Source organism: Macrobrachium nipponense, chromosome 21 (assembly GCF_015104395.2).
Source record: "Macrobrachium nipponense isolate FS-2020 chromosome 21, ASM1510439v2, whole genome shotgun sequence".
In the NCBI taxonomy this organism is placed as follows: Eukaryota; Metazoa; Arthropoda; class Malacostraca; order Decapoda; family Palaemonidae; genus Macrobrachium; species Macrobrachium nipponense.
In genome coordinates, this window is record NC_087212.1 from 30,110,629 (window position 1) to 30,131,792 (window position 21,164).

Below are 21,164 nucleotides of genomic sequence, written 5' to 3' on the forward strand. Positions count from 1 at the left end.
TTTCGACCATTTTGGTAGAGTCAAAGTTGACCGAACATTGTTTTTTTTCTATTTATCGTGATTTATATGCAAATATTTCAAAAATGAGAAAAGCTACAACCTTCAATTATTTTTTGTTGTATTCTACATGGAATTGCGCACATTTTCATATATAAAACTTTATGTAACGGCTAATTTAAAATGGTACAAACATTACCACAATCGCACGTATGATTTTTTCGGAAGTTACCGCACGGACGTAAAGAAAATGTTATTTTTTTCATAAATTCACCATAAATAAAAATATTGTGCTAGAGACTTCCAATTTGTTGCAAAATTATGGTAAATGCTTGAATATTACTAGAATATAAGCGTTTTAGCTTACAATTGCGTTTTTCGACCATTTCGGTAGAGTCAAAGTTGACCGAAGGTTGAAATTTTGGCAATTATCGTTATTTATATGAAAATATCTCAAAACTGTTAAAAGCTACAACCATGGGTTGTTTTTAGTTGTATTGTGCATGAAATTGCGCACATTTCCATATATAAAACTTTATATAACGGCTAATTTTAAAATGGTGCAAACATTACCACAATCGCATGTATGATTTTTTTCGGAAGAGTTACCGCGCGGACGTAAGGAAAAAGTTTTTTCAAAAATCCACCATAAATCGAAATATTGTGCTAGAGACTTCCAATTAGTTGCAAAATTAAGGTAAATGATTGAATATTACTAGAATATAAGCGTTTTAGCTTACAATTGCTTTTTTCGACCATTTCGGTAGAGTCAAAGTTGACCGAAGGTTGAAATTTTGGCAATTATCGTTATTTATATGAAAATATCTCAAAAGTGATAAAAGCTACAATCATGAGTATTTTATTGTTGTATTCTACATAAAAATGCGCACATTTTCATATATAATACTTCATGTAACGGCTAATTTACAATGGTACAAAAATTATGTCAAAGTGACGAAATAATTTTTGAGATGTGTCACAGATACTTTTTAGTGCGGCAAGAAAGAAATTCGCGCTTGCGCGCCTGCGTATCGATTGTAAACAAAACAAAACCTTGATCCGTGAACTCCCAGCATCCCCCAAGGCGCGAGATTCAAAAGTTTTCGGCTGGTAGGCCTAAAAGTATTTTTCCGCGAATTTTTAAAAAACTTTTGTATGTCGACGTAAAATACGTCCAGTCGGCACCCGAGAGACAAAAAATGTCGACGTAAAATACGTCCAGTCGGCGTTTAAGGGTTAATTTAGTTTTATCACTAAAAGAGTATTTTTTAATTAAATTTATAAAAAATACCCAGAAATTTGTGGATATTTCTCATAGAAAAATGTCACGAATACGTGAATTTCCCATGAATAATAGGGGTACATATATGTTCCAGAGAGAAATCCGTGAATACATGAGTCCAAGAATCTGGAGTCCACAAATATAGGGGAGGTTCACTGTACATACAGTGGAACCTCGACATACGAAAGTCCCTACTTACGAAAAATCCAAGTTACAAAAGCAAAGACAAAGATTTTTTTGCTTCTGCATATGATAATAATTCAGGTTGCGAAAGGGTGTTACTGTAAAGTCCCGAGATTCGTCCAGACCACCAAGAACAATTTTAAAACTCTCGCGTCTAACTCTGTAGACTCGCCACCAATCCTCCCACTCTCCCATTGGTTCATGATGCTAGTCACCGCCGTAAGATCCTGCTCTCCTATTGGTCAGCATCTATCCCATCATGCTCTACGTAAAGCGTCCTTCGGCCACTTCGTCGCACCAGCATTATCATACGCACGTGGAATTAGTTTGTTTACATATACGATTATGTTTGTTAACGTAAATTTGTGTTGGTGATTTTGCCTTGTACTTTTATCGTGTTGTGTGAGAACTTAATTAGTAACTTAATTATAGTCATAGGTCCCAAGAAAGTTGCTGAAGTTCATGAAAAGAAAAGGATGCTTTCTATGGAGACAAAGATGGAGATAATCAAGAAGTATGAGGCTGGCATGTGGTTGAGTGTGATCGCTAAGGAATACAGCCGAAATCCGTTGATGATAGGCACCATCCTTAAGCAGAAGGAAGCCATCAAAGCAGCTACACCTTCCAAGGGCGTGGCTATTTTGTCCAATAAGAGGAGCCACGTGGATGATGAGATGGAGATGCTGCTTCTTGTATGGATAAAAGACAAAGAAATCGCTGGCGATACGATAACTGAGACGGCAATCTGCCACAAGCCCAGCGCTATTTTCGGCGATCTGATTGCCCAGGCTGAAGACGATGGAGGAGAAGGGACATCAATGCCAACCCCAGACTTCAAGGCTTCTCGTGGGTGGTTTGATAAATTCCGTAAATGGACTGGCATCCATTCAGTGGTGTGGCATGGGGAGGCTGCCAGCTCGGACACAAAAGCGGCTGAAGCCTTTATTAAGACGATGAGATGACGATCAACGAAGGCTACAGTTCTCAGCAAGTCTTCAACTGTGGCGAGACTGGCCTTTTTTGGAAAAAAATGCCTCGTCGGACGTACATCACGGAGGAAGAGAAGAAGCTACCCGGGCATAAGCCTCTGAAAGACAGGCTTATGCTCGCACTATGTTCCAACGCCAGTGGGGATTGATTGTAAAGTCAATCCCCTACTTGTCTATCATTCGGAGACTCCTCGAGCCTTCAAGGCACACAAAGTGCTAAAGAAGAAGCTTCCAGTGATGTGGAGGGCTAATGCAAAAGCCTGGGTAATGAGACTTTTGTTCAGCGAGTGGGTAAATCTGTGTTTCGGCCCGACAATGAAGAAATTCTTGGAAGAGAAGCGCGTCCCTCTGAAATGTCTGCTGTTGTTGGACAATGCCCCTGCTCACCCTCCTGGCCTCGAAGAAGATATCCTAGCGGAGTATTCTTTCATCAAGGTTCTTTATCTTCCGCCTAACACCACCCCTCTCTTCCAGCCCATGGACCAGCAAGTAATATCGAACTTCAAGAAGCTGTATACGAAACATCTTTTCAAGAGATGTTTTGACATCACCGATACCACAAACCTCACCTTGCGTGAAGTTTAGAAGGAGCATTTCGATATTGTAATATGCATCCGACTCATTGATCAAGCTTGGCAGGAGGTTTCGAGGCCAACCTTGAATTCTTTGTGGAGGAAACTCTGGCCTAATGCTGTATCCGCCCGAGACTTCGAGGGATTCGACGTGGGAGAAGCTGATGCAGATTCAAAAACAGTTGACGATCCTGAAACTGTTTCGCAACCAGATCTTGATGAGATCGTTACATTTGGCAAGTCCATGGGGCTGGTCGTCGACGAGGACGACATCAATGACCTTCTCGAGGAGCACCAAGAGGAGCTTACGATGGATGACCTGAAGGAGTTGGAGGCCATGTAACATAATGTCGTTCAAGAAGAGTTCTCTAGCAGCGGCGAGGAGGAGGAGGAGGACCCTATGACAATGGCAGAAATTAAGGATGCTCTAGCTGCATTTCATAAAAGGCTTACACAGGCCGTATGCTTGCGCAGTTTGATGACGTTTGCCTGAGTCGTTTCAGGAACATTGTAAAAAGCAGGCAGAAGCAATCTTCCTTTGATAGTTATTTTTTAAAGAGGCCTTTAGTAGGAGTAAGCAAACAGGAAGATCCAAGTGATACGAAAAAACAAAGTTGAAAGTGGTGAAGAAATTGAAATTTTGTAAAAAAAAAAAAAAAAAAACGTAAAGTATAAAAAAGTGAAAAAAATTTAAAAATCAAATAAAAAAAATATAATTTTAAGTTTTTTGTAAAGTTAAGTGTTAATGTTTTCTGCCACTTGTTAATGTGTTTCGTAAAGTTTAGTGTTAATGCTTTCTGCCATTTTTTAATGTGTTTCGTAAAGTTAAGTGTTCATGTTTTCTGTCATTTGTCCTTCTCCTCTGTCGCCACTTTCGGAGATCGCCTCACTTGAAAGGTAAGGTTCCACATTTTACTACATATGTACGTACATATACGTACAGTATTTCTTGTACCATGTACACTAATACACTATATTAACAGGTACAGTATAGGTTATGTTAGGTACTGAATGGTCCAAATTGTTGTATTTCATTATTTATTGATCAATTTAGCTTTATTTTAAAATTTACTGGGGTGATTTTGTAGGGCTTAGAATGAATTAGGCAATTTACATGTAAAATGTGGTTCAAGATACGAAAAAATCAGGTTATGAAGGCCGCTTCGGAACGGATTAATTTTGTATCTTGAGGCACTACAGTATATGCTTTGGTGATGTGCTTGGAATATTGCATTTAATTATTCTGCCGGATTTTCCCTTAATTAAACAGTTCATGTGTTTACCATGAATAATTACTGCTTGCCTTTTTCATATTGGGGTTTTTTACCCCTAAGTGTGACTTCAGGATGGCATTCTAGATTTCCTCATTTATTTTGCTCTTCTGATCAAGCCATTGCTTGACACACTTGATGTATATTTAAGTTCTGTTACCATAATAGAAATAGATTAAATAGCTGCTGGACCTACTCTCGGGCAGCATAAATACATTTGGCAATAAGACAATGGAATAAATAACAGTTAATGAAAGTGCTTAAATTAATAGATCAATATACACAATTATAAACCTAATGAAGCATTACGATTCAGTTTGTCATGCATATATAGTCAGACCCGGTATCTGCTGATCCACTTACCTGCACACTTGGTCTTTACATGAAGGCTGCTAAAAATAACATTAATGCAAAGCCAGACTTATACCATCCCTACCCACACAAGTACATTGAGACGTAATTATATCATGAATGATAAATTCATAAGATAAAACAATTTCACTCAATATTAAACATATTCAAAATCATGTATAATAATATGAGAAAATGGGTAACTAATGGCAGGAAGGAGCAAACAGGAAGTAACTGTCAGTAAGCAAACATTACTGTGCAGATGGGTTCCCATTGCATTTTCCAAGCAAAACCCTGAACGAGAATTATATAGTACATGAACAAGAAACGCAAAATTTAATGAAAAAGCAATAGGTTAACTTGAGAAACTATCTTATAGGTCGCACACTATGAACAGTAGACACACCAAAGTTGTGTAGGTATTAGCAGCACATCTGATTTTGGTGGAAGTGCTCTGAAGAAAAAACATTGTGCCACTGCAAGAACCATGCTTGCATAATGGGATCTTTTTGTGAAATTTATCGGTTTTTGCACGTAGATGAGTTTCATAAGATTAAAGGCTATTTTATGATTACCAATAGGATTTGATAAAGAACAGCAATTGTAATTTTTACAGATGTTTAATCTTCACCTTGTTAATACTGTATTAGTGCAAATGTATATGGAGCTTGCTCATTCAAACTATATTGTGATAAAACTGTAAACCTGTTTATAATTACACTAGCATATGTCATTTTTTGAAATTATGTTTTTACAACTTATTTGTATATTTCTCACAGGTACATGAGGGTAGATGTTTTTGGTCGTTGTGGCTTCAAGAAATGTGGGAAAAATATTTCTTTCAAAACACTGGGAACGTTTGATCAGTATAAATGCAATGCTGAAATTGAAACATACATGTTCTATTTTGCATTTGAAAATGCTATATGTAAGTCCATTTCAGTTTTTTATTTTCAGCTGCATACAAGTTGTGATGAATGAAATGTGTATTTTCGTAATGAGGCATCATAATCTTTATTGTATTGTTTGTACAGGCAGCCCCCAGTTAGCATTGGGATTGGTTACTGGCGTTTCGGTTTTATGGCGCTTGTCCAATATATATTCATAACTGGGGTTTACCCTTTGGTTATCGGCTTCTTAGCCTTATCACCGAGTGACCCTCATAAAAAACAAACATAATGATTATGCATCTTTTCCTTGGCTTGTTTAAAAAGTTATGATTTACTTTCTTGCATCCAATATTATTGTATGTAGACTCATATTACTATTTGTATTATAAAATACAAACAAAGCGATCAATGTTTTGGTTTAGAAAAACAAGATGAGGGGAGAGGTAAGTTTATTTCGCCGTATATTTTACTCAATTCAGAGCAATTTTCTTGCTTCTAGTTAGTGTAAATGAATCTCTAGGAACTATTTATATGGGACAAGGTTATTTTTCATTATATGAAGCGTTTTAAAGTTGAAATGTGATGTAATGCATCTTGTTGTGAATTGGATTTAGGTATTTTTTTTTAATGTTAATAGATAGTGCTGTTGTCTGATTATCAATGGTTTAGCCTAAGCCGAGACCCTCATTAAATACAGACATAAAGAATATGCATATTTTCCTTGGCTCTTTTGAAAAGTTATGCTTTACTTCACTGTATCCAATAATACTTTATGTAGTCTCATATTACATATTATTGTATTATAAAATACAAACAAAGCGATCAGCATTTTGGTTTGGAAAAATCAGCTGAGGGCAGAGGAAAGTTTATTTTGCCATATTTAACTCGGTTTAGAGTGATTTTCTTGCTTCTATGTAGCGTAAATAAATCTTTAGAAACTATAGACAAGGTTATTTTTCATTATAAAAAGTTTTTAAGCCGAAATGTGACTTCAATACATCTTTTTGTGATCTAAATTTAGTTTTTTCATTAATAGATGGTGCTGAGAGAAGGTTTGTGTAAAAAAAATTAACAGATTCTGTTCACTATTTTTGGCCTCTTTCATCATCATACGAGCTTTACATATTTATCTCTTATCACTGTGATAACAACAGTAAAATGTGTTCTTTTATGTACAGTAATTTTTATTAAAATACTTTTTTTCCACTTATTTGCAATAGAGTTTCATGCATGTTGCTGGTGCACGATAATTTATAGTCATTAGCAGTGTGAACATTGTTTTCTCAGCTTCAGCTACGACTGCAGCTTGAATTTAGCAGTCCTTTATTTCCTTGACTGTATATTCTCCATAGTGAATAAAGGTATAATGTAAAAAATATATCGGTCCTATTCTACTTAACATCATTTGTAACATAACTGGGGTCATTCTTTTCCATCATAAGACGGCTGAAATGCAAGTAAAACGGTGTTGTTATCCGACTCGGTTTGGTTGTTTGTAGCAAAACATCAGTTTTCATTCAGTTGTTTATGGCTGTAGCATTTAAGCAAAAATTATAATGTTACTGCAATACTTTTATCATTCTCTTTTGCTTTTTTAACTTATTTAACTAGAAGATGTGATAAATAAAGAAATGGAGGAAATGTTAAGCATTCTGAAAAAGGTCTCTCTCTCTCTCACTGACATATTTATTTAGAGTTATTACATGTTAAGGTAAGGTATCTGGCCCTGACACTCTCAGGCATTGTTAACCAGTCTAGGGCACCGTAAGGTGGGTTGTGGCACCTTTAGACCTTTGAATGTCAGTTGGCAGCAATTTTCGGTTACCATCAAGCCCCCAGGAATGGAATCCTGCCAGTAACTGGGGGTTGCCTGTAATAGTATTTTTTTTTTCCTTGCTGGAGGTAACCATAGCTATTTTTTTCACCAGGTGATGATTATGTTACCGAGAAATTCTTTGTGGCACTGCAGTTAAATGTAGTACCAGTTGTGTTTGGTGGAGGGAATTACGAAGACATTGCTCCTCCAGACTCCTTCATCAATGCCCTAAATTTTCCTTCCCCAAAAGCATTGGCACAGTACTTGAAGATGGTCTCTGAGAATGCTGCAGTTTATAACAAGTATGTTAACTCTAAGGATGGTGTTGACTTTTTTTTTTAAATGTACTACTAGAACATTACAAAACAACTGCAGTAATAATAATTATTATAAAATATATAAATAAATGCACATATAGCATACAATATGAGGGAAAAGTTGAAAGTCTTCAGAGAAGGAAAGAAATGCTTCTTTAGATTTTGATAGTTGTTGTTAGCCTTCTGTGGTAGATGTGGATGTGCCAAAAAGTTAGAAATTCTAAATTGGTAGTCTTGTTAATAAATTAGAGGAATTTACTTTATAAACAGTAGCTTCATTGTTAATCTTATATACACAATTTTTTCACAGTATATTTGCCTTCTGAACCAAATATGGTAAGATTATTCTTTGTTTTGTAATTGTTACTTGCATTTTAATAGTGCTAAAGAAAATGGCTGACTGCAGTCTTGTTAGCATATATTGAACATAGTTAAGTTATAGGATGAGACAAATTTAAAAAAAAAACCCTGAAAGTTGATATTCTGTATGGTTCTGGTAAGGATTGTTGCATACTTTTTCCTTTGTGAATGTTGATCTTAACCCTCTTACGCCGAAGCCCTAAAAATCAAAACCTCTCCTGTATGCCGGCGCCGGTTTGGAGTGACCGCGGAAGCGGAAAAAATAATTTTTTCAAAAAATCACAGCGCGCTTAGTTTTGAAGATTAAGAGTTCATTTTTGGCTCCTTTTTTTCTCATTGCCTGAAGTTTAGTATGCAATCATCAGAAATGAAAAATAATATCAGTATTATATGTAAATAATGCGATATATGGTAGCGAAAAAAAAAATTCATAGATAATTGTATTCAAATCGCGCTGTGCAAAAAACGGTCAAAGCTAACGAGTTAATTTTTTTTTTCGTTGTATTGTACACTAAATTGCAATCCTTTTGATATATAATACATAGTAAAACAATAAAAGCAACACCGGAAAAATATTATCACAAAATGATGTACGAATTCGTAACGCGCGGACGTAAAAAAATGTTATTTTAAAAAATTCACCGTAATTCTAAAATTGTTCTAGAGACTTCCAATTTGTTTCAAAATTAAGACAAATGATTGAATATTACGATACTGTAAGAGTTTTAGATTAGAATTGCAGATTTTGACCATTTCGGACGAGTTAAATTTGACCGAATGTCGAAATTTTTATATATATATTTTTTTATATGCACATATTTCAAAGATGAAAAAAGCTACAACCTTCAATTATTTTTTATTGTATTCTTCATAAATTTGCGCACATTTTGATATATGAAACTCTATAAAAAGGCTAATATGAAAAGGAGCAAATATTAGGATAATACGATGTACGTATTTCGGAGACTTGCGGCCGCGAATCGGCGCGCGGAGTGAAGGTAAATATATTTTTCAAAAATTCACCATAAATCACAATATTGTTTTAGAGACTTCAAATTTGTTTCAAAATGAAGAAAAGTGACGGAATATTACTAGGCCGTAAGAGTTTTAGCTTACAATTGCGTTTTTCAACTATTTCGGTAGAGTCAAATTTGATCGAACGTGGTTTTTTTCTATTTATCGTGATTTATATGCAAATATTTCAAAAACAGAGAAAAGCTACAACCTTCAATCATTTTTAGTTGTATTCTACATGAAATTGCGCACATTTTCATATATAAAACTTTATGTAACAGCTAATTTTAAATGGTGCAAACATTTCGACAATCGCACAAAAAAATTCTGATTTTTTCGGAAGAGTTACCGCGCGAACGTAAGAAAAATGTTTTTTTTTTTTTTTTCATAAATTCACCAAAAATCGAAATATTGTGCTAGAGACTTCCAAGTCGTTGCAAAATGAAGGTAAATGATTGAATATTACTAGAATATAAGAGTTTTAGCTTACAATTGCGTTTTTCGACCATTTCGGTAGAGTCAAAGTTGACCGAAAGTTGAAATTTTTGCACTTAACGTTATTTATATGAAAATATTTCGAAACTGATAAAAGCTACAACCATGGGTTGTTTTTTGTTGTATTGTGCATGAAATTGCGCACATTTTCATATATAAAACTTTATGTAACGGCAAATTTAAAAGGGTGCAAACATTAGGACAATCACACGAAAAAATTTATCGGAAGAGTTATCGCACGAACGTGAGGAAAAAGTTTTTTCATAAATTCACCATAAATCGAAATATTGTGCTGGAGACGTCCAATTTGTTGCAAAATTAAGGCAAATGATTGCATATTACTATAATATAAGAATTTTAGCTTACAATTGCGTTTCTCGACCATTTCTGTAGAGTCAAAATTGACCGAAGGTTGAAATCTTTGCACTTATCGTTATTTATATGAAAATATTTCAAAACTGATAAAAGCTACAATCATGAGTATTTTTTTGTTGTATTTTACATGAAATTGCGCACATTTTCATATATAATACTTCATGTAAAGGATAATTTAAAATGGTGCAAAAATTATGTCAAAGTGACGAAATAATTTCCGAGATGTGTCACTGATACTTTTTAGTGCGATAAGAAAGAAATTCGCGCTTGCGCGCCTGCGTAGCGATTGTAAACAAAACAACGCCTTGATCCGTGAACTCCCAGCATCCTCCAAGGCGCGTGATACAAAAGTTTTCGGCTGGTAGGCCTATAAGTATTTTTCCGCGAATTTTTAAAAAAACTTTTGAGCCGACGTATGATACGTCCAATCGGCATACGGGAGACATTTTGACTCGACGTTTAAAACGTCCAATCGGCGTAAGAGGGTTAATTTAATTTTTGCATCAGCTTACCTCACCAGACTTACAAATTTTGAATTATTTATACGTTCCATAGATACAAAGTGCTTATTTTACTTGATTTCTTCATGATTAAGAGTTATAGGTAATCCAGATTGAATCTGTGATCAAAACTGATATCTGGGGTCAAGAACTCCATCTTCAACTCAAAACTGAAACAATTTATTCCAACAACTCAACTTGCTTTTTGTCTTTGTTGGAGTACTGTAGTTCACAGTGCCTCCATGATCATGTAGAAGACGTCACTCACCTCTTGGCAAAGCAGCAAATTCACAGAACTGATCACCATCAGTCTAAGTAGACACACTTCCATAATTCACCCAGGAGATGATCTGCCAGAATGTAATTGTGTGGCTGCCATTCAATCATACTTCAACTGAAGAGTCCCTTTTTAAGGTTTGGTATTTTTGCTTAGACCACTCCTTGTCTTTTGGGACCGCTGTTTAGTAACTGAGAAGTGACTGCTCCATTGTCTTACACTTCATGTTCAGTACTTACATGACATCCATTGTGAAAGTATCCAGCATTATATAGACCCTTGTTTGATGATACACATTTCATCATTATTGTCTCTGCCTGAGTTGATCTTCACTATCTTTTGCAAGTGCATTTGTCTTGATATCTCAAATTGGCATCTTTTTAGAAGACATGACTCATAGCTCACAACTTTTCTGTATGGCATCCCAACACAAATTGGTATGATTGTCCAGTGAACTTTCATTGACGTTTGTTGCATCATTCACATTACATGTTCCATAAACATATACAGGGAATTTGACAGATTAACAGTTACAGTAATAACCTGACCTCCCAGTTACTGATGTTATCATTTCCCATCTGTTCTGTCAAATGCTGCTAGAGTGGTCCCATTTTGACCATAACTTTGGTTGCATCTTGATTGGATCCTTAACATGGTGGGATTTTAGAGATTCTCTCAATAGTTTAAGATACTGACTGCATGCTTGAATGTGTATAATAATTCTTTTGGTAAATAGGAAATTGCATGCTTTGTTATGAAGTGTTTTAAGATAATAGGATTCTTCTGTACGAGGGGCAAAGTTAGCTCTGTCAAGAATACAAATGAACTTTACCAAATCAATTCATTGGGGTTTAGTAACCAGTGATATCTTTAGATCAGGCTTTGAGGAACTTACACATATCAGTTCGAGTCACAAACACATTCCAAGGCTGTTTATTGATGATTTCTGCTTCATGAGGGAAAAGTGAAGAACTACTCGACTGCAAAGTGTTATGAGGTCACAGATCCTTTTGTCCTATCGGCTAAATTAGATTACCTGTACCCTACTGATAACTACATGTCAGTAATTGGGAGGTGAGATTATTACCTTCACCTGTTCATTGATTAAATTTCCTGTGTATGCTTATGCAACGTGTATTGTAAAGCTACTTATTTGAGATGAATCTTCCCTACTGTTAAAGTTAGCTATATCTATGTGCTGATTAGGTGAGTCACCATTCAAACAAGAAAAATTAAATGGCTGCCCAGATGACTGTCTAGTTCACCTGTACCCCACCAGGTGTATTTCAAAAGTTTTAGCTGGTGTCAGAATTCTCCTTGCTACCATTTGGTGTAGGCAGTTGTTGGTATTGTGAATTTTGGCTGTTTTTGCCTGTCAAGGTACTGTAATTTTAATCTTCCTAGGATATCCTCCACCAGAAGCAAATCTACTAGCATCAGGTTATGTAGGAATGATTACTGTGTAAGCAGGATGCCTAAATTTGAGGTAGATCAGCATAATGTTTGCACCAGCTGCAGGGGTACAGAGTGTGAGGTATGCAGGGATTGGCCTAAGGATCTTATGCTTAAAGTATCAGATATATGAAGAGAAGGGAAGCAGGTAGATTGCGGAAGCAAATTATTAGGTCAGGGCATTAAAGCTTCCTTTTTTCCCCTTCCTGGTGAGTCTTTGTCTGTAGTTAGCCGTAATCAGCTGATGGTTTTTTCTCTATGCTAGATCTAATACTACCTAATATAGCTAGTAATGACATTTCCTCTTTAGCTCCGACTTCATCTCCCCTTTTGGTTCAGGAAAAGTGTATTAAGAAACTTTAACAGGATGTAAACCTTATTCTAGAATCTGTTAAAGGTTTGACTAAATTTATGATAGGGAACTGTTCCAAGTCACCCCATCGTGAACGTTCATTTTTTAATTCTGCTTGTAGAAGCAAGGGGTAGGTGCCCTCACCCGTATGTAGCCCGAGCCTAGGACTGTCCTGTGACAGTTAGTAAAGTCCGCTGCCAGGGAAACAAGTTGATTCTCGGGCGATTGGTTTCTGTGCACTCCAGCTTCTACCTCTCCTTTTCAGTCTGAATCTTTTTTAACTCATTTGCCTAAGGACTGTTTTGGTAAATGGTAATCTTCGCTCCGTATGCACACAGGTAGTTGTCGACTTACGACCGTAATTGGTTCTGACTAACCGGTCGTAAATCAACTTGGACGCAAGTCGGCCCATGTTAATTTACCATAAGAATATTAGGGTAGTTTACATATCCGCAGACAGATCCTACACCTCCAAAACCATTACCCCAAATAACAAAAAGCATAGAATAAAAGTTTTCCAGAATTCCAAAATATACCCGAAAAGTCTTCTCCGACCAATTTACTCCAGTTTGCCATCCGCTGATATTTCCCGTGAAACTTAACTTTTTCTAAGTACCCAGTTGATGTGAACAGAGACATGGCGGTCGAAGCCCCCGTAGTTCTTGAGATGGCCGCAGTCAGGTGCTGTACGTCGGACCGCCCCCATCGCGGGAATTTTAAATCAAGCCAATCCTGTATCAGGTTGACCCAGGTCATTCCCAAGGGTCATGGATTAATTTACTGCTAACCAATAACAACGCGTCCCATGAATATGATACATACACCCATACCTTCTTTCACAGAATTCGTTCTTTCCGTTGTTCACCGCCATCATGGATAGAACACAAAGTATTGTTCCCTAAAAGTGTTAACAGCAGACAAGTTCAATAACTACGTGTTTGTATATTAGTATTGTGATCGAATTTCTACGCTATTTTTCTACGTACTGTATCCAGAAGCAAATCTACAAGATGTTCCGTGTCCATTTCGGGCGTTTCTGAATTTGATCAAACGTGTCTATCTGCTCAAAAGCCGCCTGACATCCCCCTTCTCTGATTTGATTTCCCGGTCTGAAACAATAAGACCAGGACCTTCTGCCAGCGAGGCACGTGATCCCCCACCTGTTTCAAAGAGACTGAGACTGATGCCTTCATGGTCGTCGGACAGCAGCAACTTTGAAATTTGAATAAGGTAAGTTGTATATTAATTTTTATTATCCTAAACTAGTGTTTCGGTTAGTTCGAAGCCAGTACTGAAGCACGTGTTTGAACAGATCTATCGGCCCGACGGTGGGCATGTAGGAACATGCATGATGCCGCCATTTGTATGTAAACTAGTTTTTCGGTTAGTTCAAATCCAGTAGCAAAGCATGTGTTCGAACAGTAAGGCCGTGGCGGAACGAGTAAGGTGTTTAATGTTACAGTTGTGAGGGGATTTATAGCCTAGAATAGTCGTGGGTATTTCTACAGAAGCAATCCGCGGTGGCTTAGACTATGGCAATTGACAGATTCCTATGTTATTTGAGTTACTGTACAAGATTTAAAAGTAATATCCATTCGGCCGGCTGTAACTAAGCAGTAATTGACCTTTGAAAGTTACATAATAGCCGCACCAAACTCAATGGTATATTAAAGTTTAGTTCCAACCAAACGAAAAAAATATTCCTTACAACCCTTGTAAAGCAACTAAAATAACATAGAAAATGTCAATTGCCATAGTCTAAGTCACCGAAGAACGGTCCTATAGGAAGGTACCAAGTATTCGTTACGGTGAAGGAAATGTAAACACAGCCGCCATGTTTAAATTCCCCAACCACCACGGAGCCATATGTTCACTAAGGGGGGGGGGGGGGTAACGCACAGGGGTGGCGGGGTAAGGTGGAAGGTACGAGTTGTCTTAGCAGCACCCCACTGAATAGTAACATACCTTGACGCAACTTTCGGCGAAAGCCTAACACTCCCTTTCCTAAAACATAATAATTAAGAATAATGTTTGGACCTTACCTTAAAGGGGTGGAGGGTACAAAGCAGCAGCTGCTTTTAAGAATGCGTGGAGGCGAGTCTTGGGTTCCTCAAAATGCAGCTTGAAATAAGCAACAGCCAAGTACCCGACGAAGTTATACATTCTCCTCCCATATCTTGGAGTCGACTGAATGGGGGCAAAAGACCTGCTTTGTCAGGAGGCCGTGGTCCTGGCAAAAACCGATTAGTCTATCATAATTACCTGAGTAAAAGGCAGAAAAATCTTTGTAACTCATGTAACAATTGTTACATGAAGTTGGCAAAGAGTTCCTGGTGAGGGGCTGGGGCGAGCGTGAAGTAGATGCAGCAGTGGATGTCATGGCGGCAGATTCAACAGTGTTGGAGTTCTACAGTTAGGAGGTGGCAGGAGGCCAGACCGTAGAAAACAGGGTGGGAGAGGTGGGGTGGAGTAGTAAAAATGCTTTGATGCTATTGGTTGAGGCAGGGTGGGGCTGAGGTAAATGAACAAGCACTTAACAAGATAAGTTGGCAATGTTAAGGGTAATAAAAGTAAATGGGTAGTTAAGGAACTAAATGTAAATGTGGGATGGGTTCAAAATATGAAATAATACAAATACATATATAACGGGCCCAGGAGGGGGTGGGATTTAAGTCTTGGGTGGTAAATGTGTAATAGGGCCTATAGTTGTTTTAATAAATACAAAAGACCAAATTAAACATAGGTTAGCATATAACAAAACTAATTAAACTTGTAGGGGATGTTGCCTGACCAGGGGTGGGGTTGGGCCTGCTGTAACCCCCCTTAAAGAACCAAACCAACCTAACATAACCTAACCTAGCAGGGGATGTAACCTTACCTAGTAGGGAACTTAACCTAGTAGGCAATGTTGCCTGACCAGGGGGGCATTGCCCCCGTACCCCCCCTTAAAGGCCTAACCTAACCTAGTAAGGAATGTAACCTAACCTAGTAGGGAATATTGCCTGACCAGGGGGCTTCGCCCCCCGTATCCCCCCTTAAAGGCCTAACCTAACCTAGTAAGGAATGTAACCTAACCTAGTAGGGAACATTGCCTGACCAGGGGGGCTTCGCCCCCCCGTACCCCCCCTTAAAGGCCTAACCTAACCTAGTAAGGAACGTAACCTAACCTAACCTAGTAGGGAAATACTAGGCCTAACGTAACCTAGTAAGGAATGTAACCTAACCAACGTAACCTAGTATGGAATATTGCCTGACCAGGGGGGCTTCGCCCCCCTGTACCCCCCCTTAAAGGCCTAACCTAACCTAGTAAGGAATGTAACCTAACCAACCTAACCTAGTTGGGAACATTGCCTGACCAGGGGGGCTTCGCCCCCCCGTACCCCCCCTTGAAGGCCTAACCTAACCTAGTAAGGAACGTAACGTAACCTAACCTAGTAGGGAAATACTAGGCCTAACGTAACCTAGTAAGGAATGTAACCTAACCAACCTAACCTAACCTAACCTAGTAGGGAATATTGCCTGACCAGGGGGGCTTCGCCCCCCGTACCCCCCCTTAAAGGCCTAACCTAACCTAGTAAGGAATGTAACCTAACCAACCTAACCTAACCTAACCTAATCTAGTAGGGAACATTGCCTGACCAGGGGGGCTTCGCCCCCCGTACCCCCCCTTAAAGGCCTAACGTAACCTAGTAAGGAACGTAACCTAACCTAACCTAGTAGGGAAATACTAGGCCTAACGTAACCTAATAAGGAATGTAACCTAACCTAACCTAACCTAGTAGGGAATATTGCCTGACCAGGGGGCTTCGCCCCCCCCGTACCCCCCCTTAAAGGCCTAACCTAACCTAGTAAGGAATGTAACCTAACCTAACCTAACCTATAGTCGATTCATTTAAGGTAGATTCTTGCGCCTACGAGACGTTTGTTTGGCGGCCTCTGATTGGCTGGTAGCGGGAGGCAGACTGCTCGCTCAGCGGGTCATATTTTCGTTTGTAGCTTAGAAAACTAGCAATATGTTTACATTTCTTCATTTATCTCACGTTTTACAAAAGATAGGAAAGTTTTGGTCATACCAAAGGATTCAGTATTAAATGTACAATTAATGAATCTTTTCCTGAAATCAATAAGTTAAAATACAAAGGAATTACAACGAGTAGAAGTGAAGGGAGAAACATTTCATTCTTTATACCTGTTTTTATTCATCATCGGATTTTGCATAATTCACGAGATCAAGATAAAATGAAATCTTGTGTTTTAAAACAATAAAATCACCCTGAATACGCTGGTGCTTTCAGATTTTAAGTGCGTGTAATATGTAAAGAGAAAATGAAGAATATGTCTTATTATGTTGCATTCGTGCTTGACTCGGTTTGACAGTAGTGCCGACTGCCGAGAGACGCAAGATATCGTGGGGCTAGTCCTCTCAGATAGAGCTGTTGGCAGTTGCCAATTGGCGATATGAGAAGTTTGCAGTTTCGAGACTATGTATTTACCGAATTATTATGTCATTACATTTTCTATAAATAAATGCATAGAATTCCCATTATGATTTTCGAACATTTTTATCAAAATATTATATATGTCCGTATTTCTGGACATATCTGATAAAAAGAAAAGTAAATAATCAGATGGATGCATCTGGGTGTTGGCTTCAATTTAGTCTAAGTGAGAAATGTGCATGCTTTATGAGGCTCACTGAAAAATAACAGAACTTGTTTCTCTGGCCAATAACATCAAAAGCTTATGGTTTTTATATGTTCACTCAATAAACAAAAGTACAAATGTTTATTTCTTACCATAAAATTTGTTGACGATGTAACGAATATAATATACTGTCTTTTTCAGAATTGCTTGAGTTACTCTTACGCCAGAATGTTTATCTCCTTTATATACATGTTACACTTGACAACATGTCTACAACAATGTTTAGGAAAAATTTGCTTAGTTTTCTCCTGAGGTAGTTGATTATTCTTGAATCACTTAATTCATACCTGAGTTAGAATAGCTCCCGTAACCGTTCCCACAGCCCTGCATAATTGTATATATATATAGTACATGTAGGATAATGAGACTAATCAGAAGACTGTTATATCATCATCTTTTTATACAAAAAGAATGGAAATTCATGCAGATATATTATGTCATAAACACAAAAGAAACTCATACACAGTAGGCTTACATTGGTATGTCATTAGGCTATCGATATGAACAAAAAGAAATTAAAATTTTACAAATTTTCTTACGTCATCATTATTTAAAAAATAAATAAAGGAAAATCGTGCATATATACATAGTCATGTCATTACCTATTGGAACAAAAAGAATGGGAAATTATAAAGATACATTGATATCCCCTTTTCTATTAAAACCAAGTAAAAAGAATTTATAAACAGATATGTACATTGTTATGCCATTAAATATTAAAAAAAAGGAAACTCATATGGATATACTGTAGTTATGAAATTGCCTATCTAAAAATTGGAAAACTATAGAAACACTGTTAGGTCTTCAACTTAAAAAAAAAAAAAATAATGGAAAATCATTGATATATATCATCACTGTCAGTGTCATCCTCCCTAATATCAATATCATCACTGTCAGTTTCGTCATCCCCAATGTCAATAAAAAAACTTTCAAACATATGCTCTCTAGCAACATCTTTCCTCCTATAATCATCTTCTAATTTCTTAACGTGGTGAAAACATTTCTTCCAGTCTTCTGTTGTAACTTTGTCTATCGCCAGTCTCGTAAGCTGCTCAACAGTTTTCAAAGATTGATTTGCATTAGAGTTATTTTTTCTGATATCCCCCTTTATTTGAGCCCATATAAGTTCTATGGGGTTAAACTGACAATAATATGGTGGCAGTCTGAGCACATCATGACCATTTGCACGGGCTATCTCATCTATCACATACCTCTGTTTTTCTTTGTGACACTTGGCAATCTGCAACAATTTTGGCTTTGTTGCTGATGGGTCGTGGGTGACGTTATTAGAAGAAAGCCACTGTATGACTTCACTTTTTCTGTTGCTGTTGTTGGCACTTTATTTTCTATTTTGCTATGGTAGGGAGCATTGTCCATTATGATTAGAGATCTATCTTCTATATTAGGCAATAGTTGTTCCTTAAAACCACTTTAAAAACCTTTCATGGTCCATGGAATCATGGTAGTCCCCTTTGGCACCATTTTTTGACCTAAACAACAATAGCGCATCTTTGACAAACCCCTTCTCACTCCCCGAGTGCACCACAATAAATCTTGACCCCTTTCCAGTTTTAAGTTTGGGTCCTATTTCGCCTTCACCCGTTGTCCAACACTGACGTACACATTCATTTTGGTTTATCCAAGTTTCATCAAGGAATACTTCAGGTTTACGTTCAGTTGGACTACAATTCCTATTCTTTTCAATTAACCGTAGGTATTCAGTTCTCGCTGCCACTATATCATCACGTTCCATTAAAATTGCTCTTCCACTCGTCACTTTTTTGTACCGGAATCCAAGCCCTCTCACAATTTTCCATAACTTTGTTCTTCCACCATTAAACTTCACCGGGTCTTCCTTCACTTTTTCCAGTAGGGCATCTAACGTTGGGAGCTCTCCTCTCTCGTAAAAGACAAAATCTCCTTCCGAATACACTCATTTTCAAACTATCCACCTTGTCCCTTCACTCGGATCCTCTTCCTGGGATATACAGGTGAAGCGAAGGGGAGGGGACGTTACCACACTCAGATGACTGTCGCTTGATTTTTTTCACTGTGTTGGTTGGCACTCCGTTAGCTTTGGCGGTCTTCTCAAATACTTCATTTCTTGAGTCTGCTCCCCACTGTGATCTGAAGTAACGATGAACATTCATTATAATGTTGCGAGCTTGACTTGCAAATCTGGAAACGGTGCGACGAATGGTGCTGTCATCTCGAGACATCTGCTTGAAAAGAAAAAGAAATCTTGCTTAGTTCGTTGCTGTTTATTGCTCCACTGAGATTATTATTTCATATCACTCAATTAAGTCTCTGATATCTCTTTCGTTTGAAAATATATTCATATAAGAAAATTAGAAGCAATATGTTGAAACCAACCTCATTAAAACTAAGGATGAGCTGAAGAGTGCGAAGTAGGTCCGTAGATTTCAAATTCATTCCTGGACTGAATTTCCCGCCCGCGGCAGCCTACACCTCCAACGATACCAGATGCATCCATCTGATTATTTACTTTTTTTATCAGATATGTCCAGAAATACGGACATATATGATATTTGAGTAAAAATGTTCGAAAGTCATAATGGGAATTCTATGCATTTATTTATAGAAAATGTAATGACATAATAATTCGGTGAATACAGTCTCGAAACTGCAAACTTCTCATATCGCCAATTGGCAACTGCCAACACGCCAACGGCTCTAGCTGAGAGGACCAGACCTAACGATGTGTCTCGGCACTATTTTCAAACCGAGTCAAGCACGAGTGCAACATAATAAGACATATTCTTCATTTTCTCTTTACATATTACACGCATCTAAAATCTGAAAGCACCAGCGTATTCAGGGTGATTTTATTGTTTAATAACACAAGATTTTATTTTATCTTGATCTCATGAATTATGCAAAATCCGATGATGAATAAAAACAGGTATAAAGAATGAAATGTTTCTCCCTTCACTTCTACTTGTTGTAATTCCTTTGTATTTTAACTTATTGATTTCAGGAAAAGATTCATTAATTGTACATTTAATACCGAATCCTTAGGTATGACCAAAACTTTCCTATCTTTTGTAAAACGTGAGATAAATGAAGAAATGTAAACATATTGCTAGTTTTCTAAGCTACAAACGAAAATATGACCCACTGAGCGAGCAGTCTGCCTCCCCGCTACCAGCCAATCAGAGGCCGCCAAACAAACGTCTCGTAGGCGCAAGAATCTACCTTAAATGAATCGACTATAGTAGGGAACATTGCCATGACCCCCCCGGGGGGCTTCGCCCGCTTACCCCTTAAGGCCTAACCTAACCTAGTAAGAACGTTAAACCTAACCTACCTAGTAGGGGAAAATAATATAGCCATAAGTAAACCTAGTACGGATGTAACCTAACCAAAATATACCTAACCTAACCTAACACTAGTAGGGAATATTGCCTGACCCGGGGGGCTTCGCGTAACTAACAAGCCTAACCTACCTAGCCCCCCCGGTAACCTAAGGCCTAACCTAACCTATAGGGCGTACCCCCCCTCTTAAAGGCCTAACCTAACCTAGTAAGAACGTAACCTAACCTAACTGTAGGGAAATACTAGCCTAACGTAACCTAGTAAGGAAGGTAACCTAACCAACCTAACCTAGTAGGGAACATTGCCTGACCAGGGGGGCTTCGCCCCCCGTTACCCCCCCTTAAAGGGCCTAACCTTAACTAGTAAGGGAACGTAACCTAACCTAACCAACCTAGGGTAGGAAATACCCCCCTTAGGCCCTAACCTAACCTTAGTAAGGAAGTTAACCTAACCAACCTCCAACTAAAAACCTAACCTAGTAGGGAATATTGCCTGACCAGGGGGCTTTGCCCCCCTGTACCCCCCCTTAAAGGCCTAACCTAACCTAGTAAGGAATGTAACCTAACCAACCTAACCTAACCTAGTAGGGAACATTGCCTGACCAGGGGGCTTTGCCCCCCCATACCATCCC

At 37.9% G+C, this 21,164-nt stretch overlaps 1 protein-coding gene across 5 annotated transcripts in view; it reads left to right on the forward strand.

Moving 5' to 3' along the window:
- Nucleotides 1-21,164, forward strand: part of LOC135197889 (alpha-(1,3)-fucosyltransferase C-like) — a 148,964-nt gene that overhangs the window by 98,083 nt on the left and 29,717 nt on the right. For all 5 annotated transcript variants that reach the window (XM_064225103.1, XM_064225101.1, XM_064225105.1 and 2 more), the window contains 2 exons: nucleotides 5,425-5,573; nucleotides 7,464-7,653. In XM_064225103.1, the coding sequence (XP_064081173.1) occupies nucleotides 5,425-5,573; nucleotides 7,464-7,653 (339 nt within the window). The remainder of the gene's footprint in view (nucleotides 1-5,424; nucleotides 5,574-7,463; nucleotides 7,654-21,164) is intronic.